Below are 22,339 nucleotides of genomic sequence, written 5' to 3'. Positions count from 1 at the left end.
CATTGTAAGAACTTTATTTTCTCCTCCTTCAAACCCATCAAATCTACAATGTTAAGGGTACAATAAAATACAATTGTAAAACTGCTTTTCAGTGAATTTGATGATTTTCTGCATAAATAATACCTTAACTACACAGATTTTGAGATATTACATGGTTCACAATATTCTCTGTTCCATTTTACATCGAAGGAGTCTTTCATTGCAGTGGAGAAGGGCATTTAGGAGTAATTAACAAACTGCATTCAGAATGTTTTAACTTTTCAACTGTGCATGCAATTTTTGTCAAATTATAATCTTTGATCCCTTGTTAATAAATTAAGGCAGAATCATTTCAGAATATTTTCAAATTATGCATATGTATTAAAGTACATGTTTATATACATGCATATTTAATACATGGAAGCACACAAGATAATCATACCTACACAGTGTACATATGTAAGGGTAAGGGATTTATCCAAGTGCATGGAAAATTCCTTTCGGGCTAAAGGTGCTTCTATGATGTGCCACAGTAAAGCAAATTTACTGATCACATTAGGTTTAACAATTTCTATTGGTAGAGAATTCTTGTGAAAGTCAGCGCTACAAGCACACAGTGCTAGAATAGGAAACTTCTGTTGACTGTTAAGAGTTAAAAATATTGCTTAAAAAATAAAAGACTGAATTGAATAGAAATTGTAAAAGTGTCTTACCACTTCAACTTAATAGTGAAATGGCACACAGCTACTGCTTTAACCTGGGCCAATGCTATCCAACAAGATGCACAGTTTGGAGTTGACGCATTAGGCTGCTGCTGACTGGAATATCTGAGGTGAGAAATATGTGCAGAGTGGCACAATGAAGCTATGGGAATAGACGACTGTATCAGGTTCTCCCATTAATGAACACTCAGAGGCAGGACCCTATTTGAAATGAAACCCTATTGATTTGTTGACACACAGTAAATATTGTAGGTCATACTGAAATACTTGGAAGAGAGAGTGAAGATAATGCCATGTCCCAATTGTCTGACTGTACGTTTTAAATGTAAAGAGTGTTTTTAGAAAGACAAAAAATTGCCAGGGAAGTGTAAAGAGTGAAGCTGTGTCAAGGTTCATCCAGAACAGTTGTGTAAAGCAGACCTTTGTCCCCTGTGGGCTGTTTCTAGGGACTAATACTGAGACAAATATTGTTCTTTAAGATCATCAAAGCTACACATTGGTCTGCCAGAAACATCGTGGTCTTCTAATGCAAGTCTCCACTGACTGATGCAGTCACTGCAGAATAAATAACTCTTCAGAAGAGGTTGGTAGAAAGCTGAACCTCCTTTTTGCGCGTAACAATTGATGCCAGGTTAATTATTTAATCTAAGATTGATAGATTTTTGATAATATATTATGAAGATGAGGCAAGAGCAAGGATTATGACCAGGGATCAGCATGATTTAATTGAGTGGAGAAATAGGCTCAAGGGACAACTTCTGTTCCTGTCGACCTTTGTACTTACTGAAGTTAATTCACCGTTCTGATGGAGCTACTGCCACTTGGTTGATGTTGGAATATATCTTGGTACTGAATACCATAAGTGTGTTGTTAAAATATACCTCAAAGAGATGTTAAACTCTTACATAAAAACACAAAATGCTAGAAAGACTGAGCAGGCCAGGCATCATCTGGAAAGAGAAACTTGTCTTTGACCCGAAATGTTAACACTTTTCACAAATGCTGCCTGACCCATTGAGTGTTTCCACTATTTTCCATTTATATTTCAGATTTCTGGCACCAGCAGTATATATGTTTTGATTTTCTTTTTTTTTTCAAACCTGCTGAGTTGAAATAAATTTTATTTCTTTCATGCTTACCTGCTGAGTTGAAATAAATTACAGTACATCAGTGTCAGTACGTACCTCCGAGACCACAAGACTGAGAACAATCAGACCAGGGACACCAGTCAGAGAAGAGACAATTCACTGGACACTCCACAGTACATGATGCATTCATCTGCCATGACTTTTCCACACCCAGCTGTCAACAGAAGCAAAAGGCACCTTCAAACAGCAATTATTGTCAGAAGAGATTTTAATGTTATAGCTGATAAAAAAATATATCCATGTGCAGGAAGGAACTACAAATGCTGGTTTACACTGAAGATAGACACAAAATGCTGGAGTCACTCAGCGGGCCAGGCAGTATCTCTGGAGAGAAGGAATGGGTGATGTTCGGGTCGAGACCCTTCTTCAGACATATGTACATGCATAGGAGAATAAGCTTTTCGATTTTATTTGAAGTTTTCAAACCAAAACTGTGCCTAGGTATTTGAAAAAAGATGGTCGAGGCAAATCGTACGACAGAAATATGGTCAGATTATAAATTTAACCCACCTAGTATCCTGTACTTTTTGATAAAATTAGGTAGATTCCTTTTCAGGTTGTCTGAAGAAGGGTCTCGACCCAAAACATCACTCATTCCTTCTCTCCAGAGATGTTGCCTGTCCTGCTGAGTTACTCCAGCTTTTTGTATCTATCTTTGGTTTTCTCAGTTGCCTGATATTACCTTTTTTTACAATTGCCCCCGCATTCTCCGGTACAAATTATACTGCATGCCTACAAGCAACGATCTAATGCAAACATCTGGCATGTTTGTTAAATGCTGCCCTAAAATCAGCTCTTCATCTACTGGGATTCTTCCTACAACCAGTTACATGCACCATTAAGCAGCATTTTACTACATGAAATCTATAGTACAAGAGAAATGACACTAAGCCCTCAGAAGTGTTTCTTCAATCCATTCTGCAAACTTCTCTTTGCCATTCTGTCGGAAAGGAAGGAATGAATTTGCAGTATTTATGCAATACTTTGTAAGCAAGAATTCAGTTTGAACACTCGGGAGCAGTGATTAGCAGAAAGGAAATAGAGAGCATAGTAGCTTAATATCAGGACAATATCCTCTCCCTCAAGGTCAGCAAAACAAAGGAGGGTCTTGACATGAAACGTCACCCATTCCTTCTCTCCAGAGATGCTGCCTGACCTGCTGAGGTACTCTAGCATTTTGTGATACCTTCAATTTGTACCAGCATCTGCAGTTATTTTCCTAAACAAAGAAACAGGTCATCGACTTTAGGAAGTGGGATGGTGTACACCCCTCAGTCAGCATCTACAATGCCGGTCGAGAGCTTCAAGTTCCTAGGTGCAAATATCACCAACAAGTTGTCCGGATCTTGTCCGAATCAACAATTCAGTGTCACTTCAAGCAGGGTGGGCATTTTAAGCTATAGGAGGGACATTTTGGAGGCTAACTTCATAGTACCCCCAAATAAGATAAGATAAGGTATCACAATATGTGATTAGATCATGCTCTTGGCTACTGATGAAGGCAGCAGTGTTCAATGTCTTGCATGTCCTGGCTGTGGGCCCAGTATCAAGTATAGTTTGACCATTAATACACCCTGTAACCACGAAGGACAATATCGCACATGTGAGAGTAGGGTCTTGTGAATTTTGGGCACAGTCAGAGAATGTTGGTGCAGGCAATGAAAAATAAGAGGCGTTTGATACAAGCAGTGAAGCAATTAGCATTTGGATGCAGTGTTGCACCAAGTTCAATGACCTGATGTATATGGATAGAATCAGCAGATATTTCTTCAAATGCTCCCGCTCACAAACCATATAATTTGCCTCTGCTCATTACAGCACACCCACCAATCCGCAAAAATTACTTTTGCTGGACTTTTGAATGTGCATGCATCAGTGCTGATGAGCAAAGGAGGCATATTTGCAGTTATAAATCAAGTGCGAAGGATGGAGGAAACATGTGGTGTTACTTTGGAGTAAAACCAGCGTAAATTAAATCAGTTAAAAAGACACAAAGTGCTGGAGTAATTCAACGGGGTCAGGCAGCATCTCTGGAGCACCTGGATAGGAGGACATGGAAACATCATCTATCCATGTTCTCCAGAGATTCTGCCTGACCCGCAAAGTCACTCCAGTACCTTGTGTCTTTTTTGTAAATCAGCATCTGCGGTTCCTTGTTTTTAAATCAGTTAAATGTAAGTTTCATGACAAGACCGTTCAAGTGGTAGCTATGACAAAACATTCCATAAAATTCCTGACGTCTTTACATCACTGAGTGGCAGTATATGGTTTCTGATTAACTATACTTCACGCTATCAGTCATTTGTCTGAAGTGCTGCAACCTTCGATGCAGGCAATGAGACAGTGTGAAAAGCTATTTACTGAACTATGTCTGGGTGGCTAGTCAAAGAGTAGGATTGGCAAGGTACCCAGGGCAACTGTTGCTCACATGAGGGTTCTGGGGATTGAGGGAATGCTTCAGGAATGTACAAATGGAAGATCAATGAAAATTAATAATAAATAAAAGCAATTATCATCCCCAATTACTGCTAAAAGTGCATGGCACTGCTCAAATCAAATGGAATCCCTCAACAGCTGTCAAAGATAGTGAATTACAATAAACAAAGTCTGTTCTTCCACACATCTCATTCGAAACAGCACCAGGAAATGGCACTGAACGCTTCCCATTTACCACTTTGTATGTCTATCGATTGGATTCTGTTCACATCTGTTCAGTTGAGTGCATTCAGGGAATGTGCGTGTAATGTAGACAGGTCAGTAAAGCTGATGACATTTGTTCTTTGAGGGTTTAATCTCATGCCATGACTCAAAGTGAAATCCTTTCCTACCAACCGTACGGCAGTTTCAAAAAGCCATTCGGTAATATGAATATCAAAATGTCAAAATTACAATATTCAAAAACTAATAATACAGCATTTATCCTTCCATACGAACTCCAGATTACGCTTAAAAAAACTCAATTTGTCTTTTCAATAACTGACAGATGAATGCTATTAGTGTCTTTGAAGAATGAAATGGTAAGCGTACTGTGTCATATTTAACAGCCTAACGGGATCAGAAATTGTCATTCAGTTTAAAATATATATATATTTGACATCTTTTTCTTTTCTATTCAAATATCAAAGAATTTACATTCAGTCATGTCCTGTACCACTGGTCTACAGAAATCCACCCCCATTTTCTTTTTTGTTTTGTTTACATTAGCCTCTATTATAGCACTCATATTGTCTATTTATTTTATATAGTAATCAAAGGATATATTTACAGTATGTTCTCATGGGTACACAAATAATAAGAGGCAAGTGGGGGGTAAGGTTGCTGGAGGTACTACAAAGAATAGTGTACACAGACATAATCTCTAGATAGTCAAAATAGAAAATACATTTATTTTTGATGGTTTGCTCGATATTTCTCACAGGATCCCCTGTGGTAGAGAGTGCGATTATCCACTGAATGTTGGACAATTCCCAGTTTCATAGACAAATAAGCAGGTGATATAAAAGCAATCAGGCAAATCCTGATTCTTCCAGAATTCACATAAAGGCTGGTGGGTGTATGGAACAAGCTGCTGGAGGAGGTAGTTGAGGCTGGGACTATCCCAACATTTAAGAAACAGTTAGACAGGTACCTGGATAGGACAGGTTTGGAGGGATATGGACCAAACACAGGCCAGGGGTGAGACAAGTGTAGCTGGGACATGCTGGCCAGCGTGGGCAAGTTGGGCTGACGAGCCTGTTTCCACGCTGTATCACTCTATGACATCTTAAGAAGCAATCCTCATTTCATGCACCTTGCAGACAAAAACTTGACTGAGATTTTGAATACAAGTTTTTTCACCACCAAATCTGGCCCTCCACCAAATTAATTCCTCACCTTTCCTCCCAAGAGATTCTTATGTGCCCATTATTAAGGAAAGGCATGTACATAGATGTTTGGTTGTGTTGCACTTAATCAGGAGCTTAAGCTTTTCCATGTCGCAACCTAGATCTCATTTTTAATTCATTCACCCTATCTCTCCATTTACCCCCAATCCTGTAAATCTATCATGTTCTTGGAAGAAACCACTGCCACCTGGAACTCAATATGCAGTAGCCAAGAAACAGGGAAGCACATGAATTGTCAATGCCACACCATTTAAATACAGGAAATAATTTAAACATCTTTCCCTGGTAGCTGGCTGGGAACCAGACTGATTGAGAGAGTATTGTGCAGTAAACACACAATGGTGATCGGAGTGGAATGAGGGAAAGATTGTAGGGTTTAGGGAATTAGAAGATAGTAGATCAGCCTGGATTTAATGCAAGTGAAGTTGGGGTTGTTTGGAGACGAAGGCAGGCAAGGGTCGAGGTGGGATCAGAGAATTATTTTGGGCTACAAGGAGTACCTAAAAAGAATTTACCTAATGCAACTGACATTACCTGCTTTCCTATTGCTGTTTGACTTCTTGTTTCCTGAAAACAAAATCCAGCCCGAAGCTGCTAAATCAAAAAAATGCTAAAAATCTGAGTCATTTAACCTCTTGATGTACATAAATAACTTGCTCTGCTTAAACCAGATCTGATCATATATGCACCAAGCTGGGTTCAATTTTAGATTTTGGACCCCACTCTCATCCTCTCATTAAAATCTCCTTCAAATGTGATATTTGTTTGATACAAACACCAAGCAAACCAAATGATACTGAAAAGCTTTCTAATACACAATCACAGTAAAACTTTATTAGCCAAGTATGTTTTGCAACATACGAGGCATTTCATTTGCCATACAGTCATAATAAAAAGCAACAGGACACACAAAATACATTTTAACATGAACATCCACCACAGTGACTCCTCCATATTCCTCACTGTGATAGAAGGTGAAAAACAGTTCAATCTCTCCCTTCTTTGTCCTCCAGCGGTCGGGGACTCTAACCTTCCGTTGACGGGATGATCTTGACTCCCGTAGCTGGCGGCGAACCTTCCTCGTCGGGGCGATCAAGCTCCTTCATCGGGGGGGAATCGCAGCTCCCCCGCGCAAGCGATCTACACCGGATCGGGACCAGTTGAACCTCGTGCAGCTTTTGGAGCTCCCGACTGGTCTCAACCCGAGACTGCGAGCTCCTGATGTTAAAGTCCACAGGCTGCATCGGAGCGTCGATCCCAGGCAAGAGATCGCAGGCTCAGATGATATGTCCACGCCCCCGTGGGAACTCAAGGTCAGTCCCAGGCAAGACCTCCAGCTCCGTGATGCTAGGCCGCGGAGCGACCAGAGATACGATCCGGAAAACAATTGCATCTCCGGCAAGGTAAGAGATTGAAAAAAAGTTTCCCCGACCCGCTCCCCCACCCCCACATAAAACAAACCAGAGAACATTTACACAAACTTTTAAAACTTACCAAAAATAACAAAAAGAGTTTGAAAAGGACAGACTGTAGGCGAGGCAGCCATTGTGCAGCGCCCCCTGGTGGTTTGTAGCATTTGTCATTTCTTTCTACCTCTTCATGTGTGAAAAAGGCAAAACAAATGATATAAAGTCACAAGAGATTGACTGAAGCTTGTCCAAAGTAATTTTTAATAGCCTGGAAATGATTGAGGGAAAAAAAACCCAACTGTGTTAGATGAGTTAATGGAGCATGATGCTGAACAAAGCTATTACTTTGCAGCTTCCTCTGGCAGTACCACTAATACCACAGACGTACCTCTTCACAGTACTTGAGATCCACTGACTTGCCATCACTGCGAACGCAATCCAACATTCTTGTTTTAATTCCATTCCCGCAGACTGCTTTTTCACTCAACTGACAAGTGCTCCAATCTAGAAAATGGAAGACGATTTAGCAACGTTGCAAAGTATATTTAATATTTAAAGGAGAAAAAAGGACTTCATCCGTCACAGAAGCTACTTAAGTAGTCTTAACACTTTCATGAAGGTAGGCTTGCCATTGGAAGAAATGTTGTTTGGTAAAAAACAAATCTTAAGATTCCTGGCATTGGGGAAATGTAATATGAGGAGAGATTCAGGAGATTGGGACAAAACACTCTTGAGTTGAAAAGAATACTAAACCAAGTGGACTCATTGGGCCCAAACCTCTCCTGCATTGGTGCAGCATCCTTTCCTCCCCCACTCCCAATCCCCTCCCCCCCCACCCCCCCCTCCCCTCTCCCCCTCCCTCTCCCCCTCCCCCTGCCTTCCCCCCTCCCCCCACTCCCCTCCCTCCCTCCCTCCCTCCCACTCCCCCTCTCCCCATCCCCCTTCCCTCCCCCCTCTCCCCTCCCTTCACCCCTCCCCCACCCCTCTCCCCCTCCCTCCCCCCTACCCCCAACTCCCCTCCCCCTCCCAACTCCCCTCCCCCCTCCCCCACTCCCCTCCCCCTCCCTCCCCCTCCCTCCCCCCTCCCTCCCTAGGAGATAGATTTAAACTTTAAAATGTGAATAACAAAAAATATAACACCGATTTCAATGAAACTTCTTCCATTAGCACCAAAGGGACGACGGCGAGCAAGGTGGGCCTAAAATTGTCACGCTATCATGTTCCGTTTTGGCTGTAGTTCAGGAACAAACAAACAAACAAACAAACAAATGAGAGTTTTATTATATAGATGAGGTGATCTCATTGAAAAACACACTATTTTTATTGGCCTTAACACAGTAAAAGCAAAGATGAAAAAAAACCAGGTCAAGCAGCATCTGTGGAGGAAAAAGATGGTTGATGTTTCAGCTAAGCTGTTGCCTCACAGTGTCAGACATGGGTTTGATCCAGACTTCAGGCGCTGTCTGTGTGGAGTTTGCACATTGCAAACGTGGGTCTTTTCTGGGTGATGGGTTCCCCACCAAATCGCGAAGACGTGCAGGGTTGTAAGTTAATTTGTAAATTGTCCCTAGTGTGAAGGGAGTACATGAAAAAGTGGGGTAACATAGAACTAGTGTAAACAGCTGGTGGCTGGCATGGACTCAGTGGGCCGAAGTGCCTGTTTCCATGCTGTATCTCTAAACTAAACAAAAGGTAATGGGCTGCAACAGAAAAGTCACTTCCTCTGATTCTGTTCCTCTGCTTACCTGAAGATTAAGAAAGTGAGCATAGGAAAGATTTAGGGGATAAAATTTAAATGATGGTTGTTTTAATGGTTTATGGGAGTAATCCCACACCGCCCATGTTTAACATATGTCATTTAAAAAAACATTGCAGGGACAAGAGTAGTAAAGTCTTCTTAAATAGCAGTGCAAAGAAAGCTAGTTACCTGTAACATTGTATATGTAGTGAAAGCAGTTCTTGTTCAGATCACATGGCTCAGTCTTGGTTTCAGCTGGACAGGGCTTCCCTCCCCCAGGCTGCCTTAATGGAAGAGCAGACCGCTCTCGAGTGGCACCACTGTTGCATGGCTGAAACAAAATACATACATGCTTCTGCACAATCCATGGTGAGAATGATGCACATAGGATTTGAGTGTCCCCTACTACAACATGCAAATTGAATTCATGCATTACAGCAATAGAAACAGGAGCGATATAATTTTTGTGTAGGGAGGAACTGCAGATGCTGGTTTAAACCAAAGACAGACACAAAAGGCTGGAGTAACTTCATAATTAATTATGAATTTGAAAGAGTTAGATAGAGCTCTAGGGGCTAGTGGAATCAAGGGATATGGGAAGCCAGGCACAGCTTACTGATTGTGGATGATCAGCCATAACACAATGAATGGCGGTGCTGGCTCGAAGGGCCAAATGGCCTCCTCCTGCACCTATTTTCTATGTTTCTATGTAAATCGGCGGGTCAGGCAGCATCACTGGAGAAAAGGCATAGTTGATGTTTTGGGTCGAGACCCTTCTTCAGACTGAGAGTCAGGGGAAAGGGGAACGAGAGATATCGACGGTCCTTAGGAGAAATGAATGATATGCAAAAAGCACCGATAATCAAGGAAATGTGGGGCACACAATAGGCCATTGTAGGGTGTTGGTATCAGCTAATTTAAAGATTTGTACAGGTACAAGGTTATACGTTACCCCAAGGTTAGTCCTTATTCAAGATAAACTACATAAAACGCTCTAATTACTTTTTTAATTAATAAGGGATCCTCACTATGATGCTGCCCCGTTTTATTACTGAAATACATCATAAAGTGGTGTTTGCTTTGGAGATTAATTATGAAAACCAGGTTAGTGCAGCGATTAATGGCAAAAGCAGGCACAATATTCAATGCAATCAGTTACTATCTGCTTACCAGAGGACACTTGCTCCAAGTTGTCCATTCAGTCATGACACAGTCATCTGGGCATGGCAACTTGCACTGCCTGGAACCCAATGGCATTTCTTCTGGGTCACAGAGGTAGTCTTCGACAAACTCAATGGGACCGTCCACTGTATTCTGCATACACCTATATTTTCAGTATAAGTTATTTAGTTTAACAAGCACACATAAATCTAATGACATTGCCCCTTGCTGAAGCCACCCCTTGATTGTAGTAATCCAAAACATTAAGTGAGGTAATATGAGAATTGTATTTCCTCAACCAGAAAATTACTTCAAAATATCACAGCTTGTGTATATTTCATCAGCAGATTCAAATATCTTAACATTATTTATCCTTCAGAACTTTTTTTGTGGGTCTCTCATTTTCATAACATAACATCATTTATCCCCTATGGACATCAGTGATAATATGTTTAATTGTACCAAGATTAACAGAAGATCTATTTATTCTATTGAAGGACTAATTCCCTTTTCCAAATAAATTATTAGGAATCGTAAGAATCAATCCCCCTAATTGCTGTCACCCGTATAACAAATAAAGATCTGAAACAAGGCGCCAACAGAGATCCCAATGGAAGCAATGATTCAGTTGGCAGCACATTGCTGCAGTCAGAACGGTATTGGATTTGTGAGCGACTTCAGATCCTTGACAAAAAAATTGAGGAAGTGCTCACAATGGTCAGTCCTGGGTGCCAAGAAAGAACCTTAATGGTTTAGCCTTTCAGCATTTTAGCGAGCATGAGCAAAGGGACAGGTTTCTCATGGGGCAGATCCTGCATGATGAATGGGTGCAGAAACCTTAGCTGCACTTTCCCTGCCCAATCCTGGAATACTAAAACCCATTAAGTGTTCTCAGCAGTGCTTTGGCTGGGATCAGTTCACAAAGGGCAGACAACTGCTCACAACAGGGTCTCTGATCTCATTTGCCGTGCATTTAGCTCCCTTAGCAAATAAAAGGCAGCAGAAACTTTTTCTATGGGAATAAATATTACCATACCATTTCAAACATTTTGGAATAATAATGTAGTGATCATATTTGGCTTTACCTCACTTTCCGAGTCTGTACTCCTTCACCACAATTATCCTTTAGGTCCACAGTGCTGACTTTGCATACGCTCCATGGTTCTGCTATCCACACATATTGACTGCAGTCACTGTGGCAGGGAACCACTTCATATACCTGTGATAATAACGCACATCGTATTCACTTAAATAAATATGAATTATTTCACATACCCATCCTTAAGATTCCTCCTTGCGCAACACCACTAGAACTGGAGTGAACTTCCAATTTCTGCTGCCTCTCTGCTCTTTTTTTGTAATTACATAATAGATTCATGCCCTTAGGATGCCATTCAAAGTCCCTTTACTTTGTCTGGCAATATGATGAATGGGATCATTATTACAGCTGTGCAGGGTTTGATTTGAGAAGCCTTTAGATAAAGCCCATGAGGAATACTAAAGATCAAAGGTGAGATAAAATAGAAGATGACCTTGATGGATAAAGTAAGACAATTATTGGCATAAAAGAAAAAAAAAGTGGCAGTTCAGGTACCAGAATTAATGACAGTCTTGACTAAAAGAAATACTGTGTAAAGCAAAAATCATTTCAGGCCCACTGAATTTAATGGAACTGAATTTGTGTATTGCGGAGGGTAATAGGGGATTGGATGACAAATATATCAGCTAGCCCATACCCCTGCATGCATTTAGCAACCAAAGATGAATTTATCCTCATCTAAGTTCAATATGAAGCTTTTAAAAAGATGTGGTAGAAACACAAATCAAGCAATCTGTCATTTATTTTGAAAAGCACCAAATAAATATTTGTTCTACAATAAAAAGTGAACTATTTATTGCAGCAAAACATTTGGTGTTAACATCAGAAAGTACCATTGGTGCTTTTATGTTGCAATTATTTGTTTCTGGGCAGTATACAGTCCAGCTGTATTTTGTTTTATCCCATTAACTCTGGTTCTCTCTCCTCAGGTGCGGGATATTTTTCATTTCAGTTTAGTTTATTGTCACGTGGAACGAGGTACAGTGCAAAGCTTTTGTTGCGTGCTAACCAGTCAGCGGAAATACAATACATGATTACAATCGAGTCATTTACAGTGTATTGATATGTGATGAGAATAATGTTTCGTGCACAGTTTCCAGTACTTCCTATGCCTATTTCCTCTTCACACTATCGGGTCCCTGTTTGATTGGAATACCATGCTAGTCAGCCCACACCAGTTTATCACTTTGTTCATAATTGCCAAGGATGGTTCAGAACTTCTGCTTTGACACGTTTTAAAATTGCATCAAAGAGCATCAACAGAATGCTAGAAGAACTCAGAGGTCCCTTCAGCATCTGTGGAGACAAAACGTGTACTTTGATATTTTGGGTCAAGACCCTGCATCAGAACAATAGTTTATTTTAACAACTAATTTAAAAATTAGCTTTAGGCTAATTAAATATACTAACAAATGAAAATATAACATAGTTCCTATCATCTGCAGCTAAATAGGTTTACATTTTCAATTAAAACAGTATCAGACATCTTATTATTCAAAGATAAGGCAATGTACAGTAATTTTCCTGGCTGTTAAATATTTGAAGGTCACCGCAATAAAGTTTCATATTGATAATGAAGATGAATTACACAAAACACATTTCATTTAGCCTTTATTGTGAATGCAGAAAATGATTAATAGAGATCACCTAATCAAACACAAATAGATGGACATATATACGTGTGCATGCAAACAAACACACACACACATGCATATGCTTTAATTCAACAAGAGAAATTGATCATGCCAATACATAGTTAACCAGGAATGTAGACAAATGAAAAATTAATTACTACGCAAGGTGTTATGATTAATCATACTGGCTTACCTGAGCCTGATTTGAAAATGCAAGTTGTCAAAGAAGAGGCATAAAAAGATATAAAGAAATACTATTATTCAATCTCGAGTGATTCATTGTTCAGAAAATTCAATACCATTCCAAATGAACTAACAGAAATTGTCATTTCTAATAAGTTTAAAATAAGATCAAGACCAGTAAATCTTGCTATTCTTAGACAATGGGATTTTCAGGCTTGTAATTCAAATATCATTCATTTTAAATGCCTTAATTTCTGCCAGCTTCATTCAAAATGATGATCACAATTCTACAACCCTTGCTGAGCACTAGCTGTAATGAGACAGATGGGACAGAAACACACTGGCTCCAGTTCCACAAGCATTGGCCAAAATTGGACCAGTATGCCTGTAAGGGAGTTTATGATATATTTATAGTCACGCATTACAAGGTCAAAGGTGCAGGATCAGTTATAGAGTCACCACTTGGCATAACCTTGGCTTAATTGCAGGGCGGATCATGCCTGCCAAGATTTTTGAAGTCACTTCTTCTTTACTTGAAAAGCTGTGTTTTACTCTCGTTTAGTAAAATTTATTGTGGAGATGTTCACCTGAAAGAGCAGCATGGTGCTCCTCACCTGGAGAAAGAGCAGCACGGTGCTCCTCACCTGGAGAAAGAGCAGCATGGTCCTCACCTGGAGAAAGAGCAGCATGGTGCTCATCACCTGGAGAAAGAGCAGCATGGTGCTCACCTGGAGAAAGAGCAGCACGGTGCTCCTCACCTGGAGAAAGAGCAGCATGGTGCTCACCTGGAGAAAGAGCAGCACGGTGCTCCTCACCTGGAGAAAGAGCAGCACGGTGCTCCTCACCTGGAGAAAGAGCAGCATGGTGCTCCTCACCTGGAGAAAGAGCAGCACGGTGCTCCTCACCTGGAGAAAGAGCAGCACGGTGCTCCTCACCTGGAGAAAGAGCAGCATTGTGCTCACCTGCCCTTCACTTTGAGGAATACAAAGTGTTATGCTTGATGTGTTTAAGACCATTAGAGCTCACAGTAAACGGAAGCAGTGTGCTGTGTTATTCAGTCCGATGCCATGCTCTCCCTTCTTAATTGGACCAATCTGTATTTTTTCCCCATCTAAGGTCAGGATATCTAGGTCCAGGTCTTGACATATCTACATCTCAACTTTGGATTGAACCTTCTTATTGGACTTCCATCAGAAATACCGCGAGTGCTACTTTCTTTTCCTTTGGAAAAAACAAATTATGTATTTTATGTCAACTGCTCTAACAGAAATGAACTCTATCATACAGTTTGAACATCTCTTTTTACAATTTAAGGCAATATCTTGGTGTTTTACAACAAGTTAGCAGTTGTCATTCCCTTTGTTATATTGCACTTTATTTGCCCAGTTACTAAGATCCAGTAACTATGGAGTCATATTATTTATAATATCAATTACCTATTATAATGTATTTTGTGGGAAATATTTCTTACTTCTTTTAATTATCACAATATCTGTAACTGCTCTTTAAGAAAATCTAATAAATAAATGGGATCGAGAGGATTAAAATTATTTAACTGGGAAAGAAAGGTGCACATTTGGTGTTTTGTGTCTCCTTGTGCCTTTGTGTCAACTTACTATTTGGCACTTATCTCCAGTAGATTTAGCACAGGTTGACAGTTTCAGACTTACTTTTTCTCCCACAGTGTCTCCTCAGACAGAAAATCAACCTGTTCTTTTCTCACTCCTCCTAACAATTGCTTCCCAGATGCCCATTTTAATGAGGCTTGCCCGAACACATCAGTCTAATGGGTCTCCACGGTACAGAGCTAGATTAGATTTACGAGAGAAATTGGTTTGATTTGTTTTTAAATCGCACACTGCGCAATCATTTATTCTCTTCTTGCTCTATCTACACATGGTTTTAAAAGAAGATTTTGACATCAAATCCCTTGTGAAGTATGTTTTAACTGACTAGTTTCATTGATTTTCTGATATCCACACAAACATGGTGGCCTTGATCTGTCTGCTGCCAATGCAGTGTTCAGTACACCACTCTAGGCAGAATCTGAATATTAAAACAAATTTGAATTTTTGAACTTTTTAGGATATCTTTATCTTTATCCTTATCTTTATCTGCTTCGCTATAAATGATTGTCAGTGTGGGAGTGGATAGTTTGGATGGTAGGGAATCACCCCTGCAGATTATTTGTCCCTGTTCAATTCAGCTTCAACTAGAAGGAGGATCTAATGGGTGCTAAGTTTGATTCTGTCCCTGCTCCTGCCATGATGTGCTTACAATCCTGTCATTATGAATGTCAGAGGTTATGGGGTGAAGGCAGGAGAATGGGGTTAAGAGGGAGAGATAGATATCTCCCATAATTGAATGGCGTAGTAGAATTGATAAGCTGAATGGCCTAATTCTGCTGCTATCACTTATGACCTTATGACCTTATTATTGGTCAGCTTCAGCAAACACAATGTTGAAATAAAGAAAACACATCGTTCATTCACAAAGAAAAAGTTACAAGATAATCGTACACCCCAGCACAGCTAAAAGGGGTTTCAGCACTCGGCCAGTATTAGGAGATTCAAAACTAAATTATAAACGTTTGTATCATTTAGTAAGGACACACTTTTGATGAAAGCTTTTTATTTTCATTCAATTATGCTGCAGGGTTAAAGTTATTCGGAACTTATAGTATTTTAAAGTTAGGTTTAGAGTCAATTTGCTGATCTGATGTGTAAGTTACACTACCACGTTTATGATGATAGAAATCGGGAAATACCTCATTATTGATGCAACCGTTGTTCCGGCCCATGGAAGTTTAATTAGCTGTCAAGTGCCCTGACATCTCAACAGTTATATCAATCAAAGGTTTCAAACACAACTCGGCACAAGCTACATTCCAGAAATCTGCTTATAATTACCTGGTTGTTGTGATCGAGCTTTGGACAAGGTCGTCCACCATTGTATGGCTTTTCACGTAACCATTTGGATCTGACCTTCACACCACTGCCACATGATTTGCTACAGCGAGACCAATTAGACCACTCACTGAGCTTACAGTCGGAAGGGCAGGGGATGACACAAGCTTCTTCAATATATGCTGGTAGAAGAGAAAATAACTCAAGCAATTATAAATATATGATAGTAACTGTCAGTACATTAGTCATATCTTTAGACTTTAGACTTTAGAGATACAGTGCAGAACCAGGTCCTTTGGCCCATCAAGTCCGTGCCGACCAGTGATCATTAAAGGACCTGTCCCACTTAGGCGATTTTAAGGCGACTGCCAGCGACTAGGTTGTCGCCGACAGTTCGCCGGGGTGTCGGGGGCATGATCGTGAGGAGTCTTCAAGGAATCGTAGTGGATCTCGGCGCGTCGCTGAGAAATTTTCCGGATATAAATTTCTCGCCGACAGCTGGCTTGTCGCCAGGTATCGTTGCTTATTGTGGGCTCTGTCCCATGCTGTCCCCAGGTTTGCTAGGTTGTCGCAGATGCATTTAGAAGCACCTAATATTAAATTAAGTAAAGTCATTTGAAGATACCATAAAATACTTGTGTTTAACCAATTTATTTACCATAAGGACATTTGACAGGTAGATTGGAGGTGACAGTTTGACGGTCAGGTAAGCATGAGAATTTTGCGATGTTTATGGCCATCAGCCATTACATTTAAAAGTGGGCTCCCAACCCAGATATGCTACCCAGAAACCAGATATGCATCTCCCGTACATTTTCTAAGAATGCCCACACTCCACACAAAGATCCAGTTAACCACGTTTAAAGTTAAATTTCTTAATACTGCTATTAGTAAACTGGAAGTCAATCCACTTTATGCCTTGTTACCGTGAAGCTTGGTTTTCAAGTAACCCGGGCAAGGTGTTATATTTTAAAACTCTCAAGTAATTACAGACGTAGAAACAAAAGGATAATAATGGTAACAGGCCACACTCTGCCACATAAGACAGGAGTCAAGGTTAGATATAAGGCTACAGTATGTGAACTGCTGTCCCATTTACTGAGGCTTCATTGTGAAAGAAGGTGACCCCAACTTTTACGTAAGTGGAAAGACCATCAGATGATCGGTGCCATCAGCCTATTCATACCTCTAGTTTCCCACTTCCCTGACTCTCATTCTGAAGAAGGGTCTCATTCGAGATGTCAGCTGACCCATTGAGATACTACAGAATTTTGTGCCTATCCTCAGTGTAAACCAGCATTTGCACTTCCTTCCTACACAGACCATCAGATGAGTTTTATAATAGTTTGCTGATTCATAACTGTACATATTACGTTGCTGTCAAAAAATCTCTCTGAGTATTACATTTTTAAATACAACATTTACGAAGATGCCATAGATCTAAAACTGGCTAACACCATAACATAATCATGGACATGGAAAAGGAGGGATGGGATGATTGGAAGAGGAATAAATAATCAATGGATGTGGTCTTATTGGACTTGCAGAAAATCATTGAAAGGTTAAACCATCCACCCTGATTAATCCTGAAAAAAAAAGATTTAGTTTTTTGAAAACAAATTAATTGGTCAAAAATTCTGAGAATACTATCTTCATTATGAATAGGAATTTTCAGCACAAACGCAGTTATTTGAAAACAAAAGCCCTATCTTGTTCTGTGTGTTGATTCATTTTGCTGGTATTTCTCGAGCTTTAAAATGGAGCAAGGAGGGATAAAAACTTGTGAAGTAGGGGCTCAGCCAACTGTAAGTTCATGTGTATCACCCTAATGCAAGTATGGGGGGACATAATACTTCCTGGACGACAATCTGATATTCTAGGAGTGGGGGATGAATAAATGAATATATTGGATGGTATGTGGGGGTGCAAATCAATCATGTGATTTGTTGTGGTGAATAATGTTTACACAGTTATTCACTAATACAAAATATTCATTACTGTTTAGCTAACCATGTCTGTTGCATCGTGCTGATTCCACAAGTCTATTATTCTGATCTCGACAGGCCAGCGCCTGATAGCGATATCCCCGTCCACACTCCTTGATATCTCCTTGAACCTTCATGCCATGCATGGTCTGCATCTTTCCTTCAGGCAGAATGCAATCCGACCAGTTGCCCAGTGGCTGGGCTGTATATTTGTCGCAGGGACAGAACTGGGTTTCAATCAGAGGGAAAAGTTGAGTGTTCCTACACTTTTCTCTCTTCTTGCTTTTCCCTGAGAGTAAGAATGAAAATATTCATCAATCAATGAAAATATTAGAATAGAACCAAGACTTAAATGTCAGCAAAAAAATATTACAGTAGTATTTAGCAAAGCAAGGCACTTTGAAAGAAAACTCCAGTTTCGTATATTGACCCATTTCAATGTATTACATTTAAAGTATCTCATCTGTATTACATCAGGCAATTACTCATTTAATATTATATTGGCCATATTATCAGAGTATCCAGATGTAATCCCAACTCTTTAAAATTCCTAATCTTAGTCATGTGATAAAGTGTTTTAGGAAAACAAAATACTTCCCTTTGAGGAATGGCAACATGAAGAGTATTATCAAGTAGTTACCCACATCACCTTTACAGTGTTGAAGATGAAAATATTTTTTAGGCATAATTTTGTTGCAGCTGTGCATTTCTCAATATACCTGGGTGTAGGGGTTAAGCACTATATTTCCAACTATGTTCTGCTCAATTAGAGAAATTATCTGGGTTAACATATTCTCAAAGGTTCCAGTCAATAACTTTTCTTTGAAGATTCCATATTAAACTTCATGATTTGATAATGCAAATCATGATGTTTGCTAAGTAAGCTGAAAGAAACACACAAACACACACTTTAGCCTTGTGGCTAAAGGGATAGGGGGGTATGGAGAGAAGGCAGGTACGGGATACTGAGTTGGATGATCAGCCATGATCATATTGAATGGCGGTGCAGGCTCGAAGGGCTGAATGGCCTACTCCTGCACCTATTTTCTATGCTTCTATGTTTCTAAAATGGCAACTCAGAGTATAAGTGTCTCTTAAAATGAAAACCAGCAGTTAGACAAATCAGAAAATATTTATACACGAGTACGGTAGTTGCATGATCAATGATAACCTCAGGATGATGAGGCTAATCCGAGGAAGGGCTAGGGAGGGTTAGGAATCTTCATGAAGAATCTTTGGCTTGAAAATAATCACCCTTAGACCATTAGTGGCCGGAATGGGTGAAAGTATCGCCAGCTGACTAAATATAAAATAAATTGCTTCACAGACAAGGACACTATGAAACTGGCTAGGAATTGAACAGTTGAAAGATGAACAGTATGGGCCTGTATTTTATTTTGCCTCAAAGTTGTTTGAACCTTGTATTGTTCAAATGAATGCTTAGAAGTAAAAGATAATTCTGAAATGGTAGAACCCATTCTTCTAGATACTGATATCACGTGCAATTAAATGTAACAAAATGAGCTAAACATAGAAACATAGAAAATAGGTGCAGGAGTAGGCCATTCGGCCCTTCGAGCCTGCACCGCCATTCAATATGATCATGGCTGATCATCCAGCTCAGTAACCTGTACCTGCCTTCTCTCCATACCCCCTGATCCCTTAAGCCACAAGGGCCACATCTAACTCCCTCTTAAATATAGCCAATGAACTGGCCTCAACTACCTTCTGTGGCAGAGAATTCCACAGACTCACCACTCTCTGTGTGAAGAAATGTTTTCTCATCTCGGTCCTAAAAGACTTCCCCCTTATCCTTAAGCTGTGACCCCTGGTTCTGGACTTCCCCAACATCGGGAACAATCTTCCCGCATCTAGCCTCTCCAACCCCTTAAGAATTTTATATGTTTCTATAAGATCCCCCCTCTCTTCTAAATTCCAGCAAACAATCTTGAGAGATGCCAATTCTTAATTCTTCCTGTATCAAAGTATAAATAAAGATGCTAACATCAATCTATGAATAAAAATAACTTATCAGAGTTACTGTAAAGATCTTAATTAACTTATTTTCAATAATATGCAATGTACAATATACTTTATAATACGCAATATAGCTCTAAATTTATGAGGTTCTATTTCATATTTTAGTTAAATAAAATTACATTAAATGTCCAGTGATCTGATAGTGTAGATACTTTGAAAAATATTTAGCTATATACATTTCTTAGAAGTAGATAGGCCAGTTATATTGCTTTGGTGGTATTAGTTTGCCAATCACGTATTGATGCAAAAATGCTATGTTTAAGCACAGCAAGTTTGTCTATAAAACGCAAATGCAAAAATCCATGATTAAATTGTCACTATATGAAATAGATACAAAAGAAAATTGAATTACTTATTGCAAAATGAAATCTTGTCATAAACAATTGACAACTATATTGAATTGTCTTTTTCTGACTTCCCCCACTATGCAAGAATATATAAGTATAAGATCAGCATGGAATAGATGTCAACATGCTTGGTTACTTTGCGGCACAGTTTAAGGTGGGGGTTGCACTGGAGGTTACTAATTTACGTACTTACCAACAATTGTTCTTCGTCTGGTTTGCACTGTACCACAGTCACCAGTGCAGGAAGAAAATTTAGACCAGTTGGTGAACTGGCAGTCATCCTGGCAGGGCAATTGGCAAAGTTGAGTTAAGAAGGGCATTGTGCCAGCCCACGTCAGGCAATAGCTCATGTCCACTTGACCACCATCTTGCTTGCGACATGATAACGCTAAAAGAAAAGACTTAGATTGGTGCAGCTATTTTCACAACCTCAGGACGCCCCATATTAGATTTACAGCAATTGAAATATTTATTTGAAATTACATTGACTGTGGAGATGTAGAAAATCCAATAGCCAAATTGCAGACAACAAAATCTGACCAATGACAATATGATCATGACCAGATTAAAAATTGTTTAGGCATGTTGGTTGAAGGATATTTTTTCAGAAGAAGAACTTTGCTATATTTCAGATTTGTGATATAGGATCTTTTATGTCCAACTGTATGAGCAGGTGCTGCCTTGTTCCTTCCAATTGATGACTTTAGAGGAAAAGTAGTAATCCAGATTGCTTCAGGTGAAATAATTAGATAGTTATATTGGTAAATGTTATGTGAAGCTGCAAAAAGAGGCATGGAAAGTTAGCTAAAGAGAGGTCGTCTTAGGCATCTAAACAACAAGCTCGCTGCAATTAAAACAGGTTAGATTAGTTGGAATATCATTAAAAGGAAATAAAATAACATCATCTCTTCTTCTGATGCAGTCCCTTGGAGTGAGGATAATTATTCCACTCAGGTTTCGTAGATTCTAAGATGGCTAATGGCCATTAAGGGCTCTGAAGGGGTAGATGGTGAGTGCTTGCTATTAGTCATCAATAATGTTCTATCTCCTAATTATTCTCGAGACACATTATCTGACATGTCTATTGCTGCATTGATAAAATAAAAACCATAGTCAAGTAATTTCTGGAATGGATCCTAGGATTTAAGCCTAGGAAAGCAAGAATACAATAAAATAAGAACAGGAGTAGGCGTAGGAAGTGGAAGTAGGAGTGATCCACATCCCTCTATTCCCTGCATATCCATGAGCCTATCCAAAAGTATCTTGTACCTCTATTCTATCTGACAATAGACAATTCAAGGCACCCATCACTCTTTGTGTAAAATAAAATGTAAGAAAATAGGTTTATGAGGCTATTTAGAGGGATCAAGCAGGAAAGATTAAATAACTGAAGTTTGGGCTGTAATTGCCATTCTGCGCATTTGCAGAGAAATGATGGCTTCATATCAAGCGGTAGCAGGTGGAGGATATCTGCTTTGCACAAGGATGTTGTCATTTTCAGCTGAGAATGAGCTTGAGAGATGAAGCCATCTGTTCTGTTAACTAATTTCTTCCCAATTTTGTTGTGGATGCAATCAAATACAATTTCCCTTTTAGTCTTTTTCAGCATTAGAGCACTTTAATCTTATTTCACCCATGATAAAACCACGATAAAGGTAAATGCCAAATATACCTTTCATGGTATATCTCTTTGTAAAGTTCCTAATTTATCACGTGTAGAAACTAGAAGAAGATATAGAGAGAATGAGCAAAAGAGGGGCGGAAAAAAGGGTTTGCAAGGAAATTGATCATGTTATGCCAGATCTTGACGCCTAAGTTATGCACATGCAAGCCTTAGAGCATCACTCATCACTCAAGTGAAATTCAACTAAGGAAAATAGCTTGCGAAAAATAGCACTTTCAATAGTGTATGATACTGTTCTGGAGGGTTAACATAGATTTTTGAATTCAACTCGCTGTGCCTTTGTTAGGCTTGACTATTCCAATACTCTTCTTGCTGGCTTCAAAATATTCATTCTCTGTGCTATTCATTCAATAAGATTCATTCATCTAATAACACACCACATGCAGTGAGGAGCTCAATGGGGTTTCTTTCAAGGTCAAT

General features: G+C 39.6%; 1 protein-coding gene across 1 annotated transcript in view; it reads right to left on the bottom strand.

The window, feature by feature from the left end:
• The window catches only part of LOC144606191 (thrombospondin type-1 domain-containing protein 7A-like), a 306,928-nt gene that overhangs the window by 25,374 nt on the left and 259,215 nt on the right, over positions 1-22,339 (bottom strand). The window contains exons 12-20 of the mRNA XM_078422057.1: positions 20,429-20,623; positions 17,874-18,137; positions 15,867-16,045; positions 12,968-12,973; positions 11,127-11,260; positions 10,051-10,204; positions 9,070-9,211; positions 7,531-7,646; positions 1,886-2,003 (exon numbers count right to left, since the gene is read on the bottom strand). Of these exons, the coding sequence (XP_078278183.1) occupies positions 1,886-2,003; positions 7,531-7,646; positions 9,070-9,211; positions 10,051-10,204; positions 11,127-11,260; positions 12,968-12,973; positions 15,867-16,045; positions 17,874-18,137; positions 20,429-20,623 (1,308 nt within the window). The remainder of the gene's footprint in view (positions 1-1,885; positions 2,004-7,530; positions 7,647-9,069; positions 9,212-10,050; positions 10,205-11,126; positions 11,261-12,967; positions 12,974-15,866; positions 16,046-17,873; positions 18,138-20,428; positions 20,624-22,339) is intronic.

This window comes from Rhinoraja longicauda, chromosome 2 (genome assembly GCF_053455715.1).
Source record: "Rhinoraja longicauda isolate Sanriku21f chromosome 2, sRhiLon1.1, whole genome shotgun sequence".
Lineage (NCBI taxonomy): Eukaryota > Metazoa > Chordata > Chondrichthyes > Rajiformes > Arhynchobatidae > Rhinoraja > Rhinoraja longicauda.
Note: the sequence above shows the minus strand (reverse complement) of the source record. Positions and strands in the feature narration are given on the sequence as shown.